The following is a 3,032-nucleotide window of genomic DNA, read 5'->3' as shown; positions in this document are numbered from 1 at the left end:
CGGCAGGCAGTTTCTTTCATACACAAAGAAAATCTTCCAGTAGACCCGAAGGCCCGTGACGTACCGCATTCTGATGTCCGTGTTAGGAATGCATGGGATTGGTTACACATGAAATTTTTACTGGCTTTGACAAGAATTTAAATTTTCAATAAGGTTAAAAGACTATTATTCTTCCATTTACTTCCACTATTCACCACTATTGAATAGTGGAAGTAAATGGAAGAATAATAGTCTTTTAACCTTGTAGCATTTCCCCTAAGACGCTCTAAAATAATTAATCAATTTTCAATAGCTTATCGTTAAGAATCTTAAGTTTCAATGAAATAGACAAAATGGTGGAGAGTGTCCGAGTCGATTGATATATAAATCTTCAAAATCCATCGAAAGATAAAGGCGCTAGTAACGTTCAAAATCTTCCCTTCCAGCGTAACGCTCTCGATTTCCAAAAATCTAAATGACACCCAGTATAGTAAAGAAAGACGTAAGTCCTACGTCAAAAGAAATTGTTGCATTGTAATATAGAAAAGTATGCTTGCTGAGAAGGTATTCATTATCATTCTTAGGGTGCTCATCTTGCCCCGTCCTACCCTAACGTTAATTTTGTTCGAAAATGGGAAACGAATCTAGTAAAGAGTATCACGACCTGAGACGTAACGAAATGGCTTTCTTATTTTTCTAATCAAAACACGATCCATTATAAACTATCTCAATAATTCAACGTCAAAGCTAATACAATCACGAGTATAAAATTGAAAACGTTGCATGGCATAAAACAAGGTACGTACTAACACATGTCACAATTCTTTGAAAATCAGGTTCGCCAGGTGACTTCCGTTCATCCACTTCATTATCTTTGCATTATAGCTATCCGAACGTTTGGAAATGGCAGTATTGAGTTCATCAAAACAACTATATCCGTCTCTTGGGCACGCGTATCCGTTATCGGTCAGTCTTAGCATTGGACACACGTCGTTTTTCCCATCACCTATATAGAAAACTTTCTCGTATTCGGTATTGGCTTCATTTAACTGTTTGTATATAAAATCATCCAAAATTTTTCCTTTGCAAAGGTTCTTTGAACTAATATTACACTCGGTTTGATGGTGGAATGGATGCACCTCCAGCAAACCATTGTTGTTGAACTTCGCTGGATTGGTAAATGTGGTATGGATGTATTTTTCGATGCCATTGAATTCGTTCCACACCTTGATGAACTCCGTGTTGGAATCGCTGATAATGATTATGTGAAAATTGTTTGCAGCCAACTCAGCGATACATGATTTTATTCCAGATACTTCCGGGATCCCCCGAATGGCAGATTTGATATCGCCGGGTGTGACTCCACTCTGGTGAAGCAAACGGAACACGCGCTGCATGAAAGGAATCCACCCACATGAGCGCACTATACTCCTGATTTCCGGAGTGATTAGATTCTGATCCAAAAGATCACGGGCTACGAGGTCCGTGTTGTATTCGCTGATCGTATGGTCGAAATCGAATACAGCAAGCTGTTTCAAAATGTGACCCCGTATTGATATCATAATGTCCTGAAATATAAAGCCAAAGTTTACAAAGGTACTCTTTTATGTCAGTAGAAAAAAAAATGAACGAACGCTTAAAGTTATAGTTTTATAATGGCAAAATATATAGAAATATCACTTGAACTCGAATACCTACAATTTTTAGCAATTTTTCTCAAAATTGCAGAAATATCGAGACTTTATACTAAATTGACTATAATAGGTTTAGAAAAGCATGTTTTACATGTAAGACAAAACTCCATATTTGTGGAATTCAGTCAAAAGTTATGCAGAAGCAACAATTGTCTGAATAGGCGCTCTCTTAACGACGATGTCCAGTAGCGTTTTTTCATGCTGCGTGTCGTGTCCCGAATTGATTGAAATAGTTTATATTATTGTATACAAATAAAAGGTCTACATTTGAACGTAAATAAAAATACGGATAGTAACAATTTGATATTGAGTAAACTGCCATTTTTAGAGGAGCAGCCTTTAATCACATGGCTTTTTCATCTGGATAAACATCAATAAAGTATTAAAAAGCAATTTCTATCTTCGGCGCAAAAATATCTATAAAAGGATTTTGTTTACAATTCATGTATAATAAATATCACACTCTGCCTCACTCATCAGACTAGAAGACTACACATCTTGATGGTGTTTATTTTAGGATATTTCGTCTTAATTTGCATGTTATAACTCACATTCGTGCTACAAAATAGTGATGCATTTATTATGAATAAACATACTTACAATTACTGAGTTACAATTATTGTAAAGTTTCGTTACTGTTTATACTAATTTTCGGAAATAAGTTATACTTCAAATGTACAAAACAGCTATTTCGTTCCTCCAAGCTTGTTCGTATGCAACTAGTGGACATTGAACTTAGCAAAATAAAAACAAACTACTACAAGACAACAATGTATCATATGAAACACGTCTGTGTGCTGTTTTTGGCTTTCTCGAATTTTTGTTTGCTTTGCTTTACGATACCACGGCAGCGAAAATTAATTTCCATAAAGAATTAGAAATTTTCCATAAAGAAAGATAAAGAAACATTAAATATAAAATAAATTTTCAAACAGTAACAAGAAATTAGCCTGGAATTGAAAAAAATTACAATTCTTAACTAAGTTTGATATTTACCTTTTCAAGGATGGCAAATTGGTTTGCTATTTTAATGGTAAAATTAGCCCTATAGCTATCCTAGAGTTATTTTTCTGAACAATGACAATTATTATTACTCGACTAAGTCAAGTACGAGCCACCGAAGGCGGCCTTACTGTTGAGGTCGAAATAGGTATCTGTCAAAGGTACAATCAAGTGGTGGAATTAAATGGAATTGTACGATTTCGTCTTAAGACAAGTAAAGACAATAAATGCTCAACATAATTTTCTTATTAAAACCATTGTGTTTACCATATCTTTTTTTCTTGATGGATATTTTTATTATATTTAGACAAAATTTTAAACTTTTAGGGAAAGTTTTCATTTTATTTCCATACCTTT

The 3,032-nt window shown here is 34.4% G+C and overlaps 1 protein-coding gene across 3 annotated transcripts; it reads right to left on the bottom strand.

Moving 5' to 3' along the window:
* Positions 1–467: 467 nt before the first annotated feature.
* LOC134227926 (pyridoxal phosphate phosphatase PHOSPHO2-like) lies at positions 468–2,797 on the bottom strand. 3 transcript variants are annotated; one of them, XM_062709631.1, is made up of 2 exons: positions 2,670–2,797; positions 468–1,547 (listed from the first exon to the last, which is right to left on the bottom strand). In XM_062709631.1, the coding sequence occupies exon 2, from the start codon at positions 1,539–1,541 to the stop codon at positions 795–797; it is 747 nt and encodes a 248-aa protein (XP_062565615.1). In that variant the 5' UTR covers positions 1,542–1,547; positions 2,670–2,797; the 3' UTR covers positions 468–794. The 3 variants fall into 3 exon arrangements, with proteins under 3 accessions (XP_062565615.1, XP_062565616.1, XP_062565614.1); XM_062709632.1 differs by lacking the exon at positions 2,670–2,797 and adding an exon at positions 1,678–1,700; XM_062709630.1 differs by lacking the exon at positions 2,670–2,797 and adding an exon at positions 2,274–2,446 and having other exon boundaries at positions 695–1,547.
* Between the last annotated feature and the right edge of the window lie 235 nt (positions 2,798–3,032).

Source organism: Armigeres subalbatus, chromosome 3 (assembly GCF_024139115.2).
Source record: "Armigeres subalbatus isolate Guangzhou_Male chromosome 3, GZ_Asu_2, whole genome shotgun sequence".
Taxonomy (NCBI): domain Eukaryota; kingdom Metazoa; phylum Arthropoda; class Insecta; order Diptera; family Culicidae; genus Armigeres; species Armigeres subalbatus.
The sequence above is the reverse complement of the archived record's forward strand: the minus strand, read 5'-3'. Positions and strand labels throughout refer to the sequence as shown.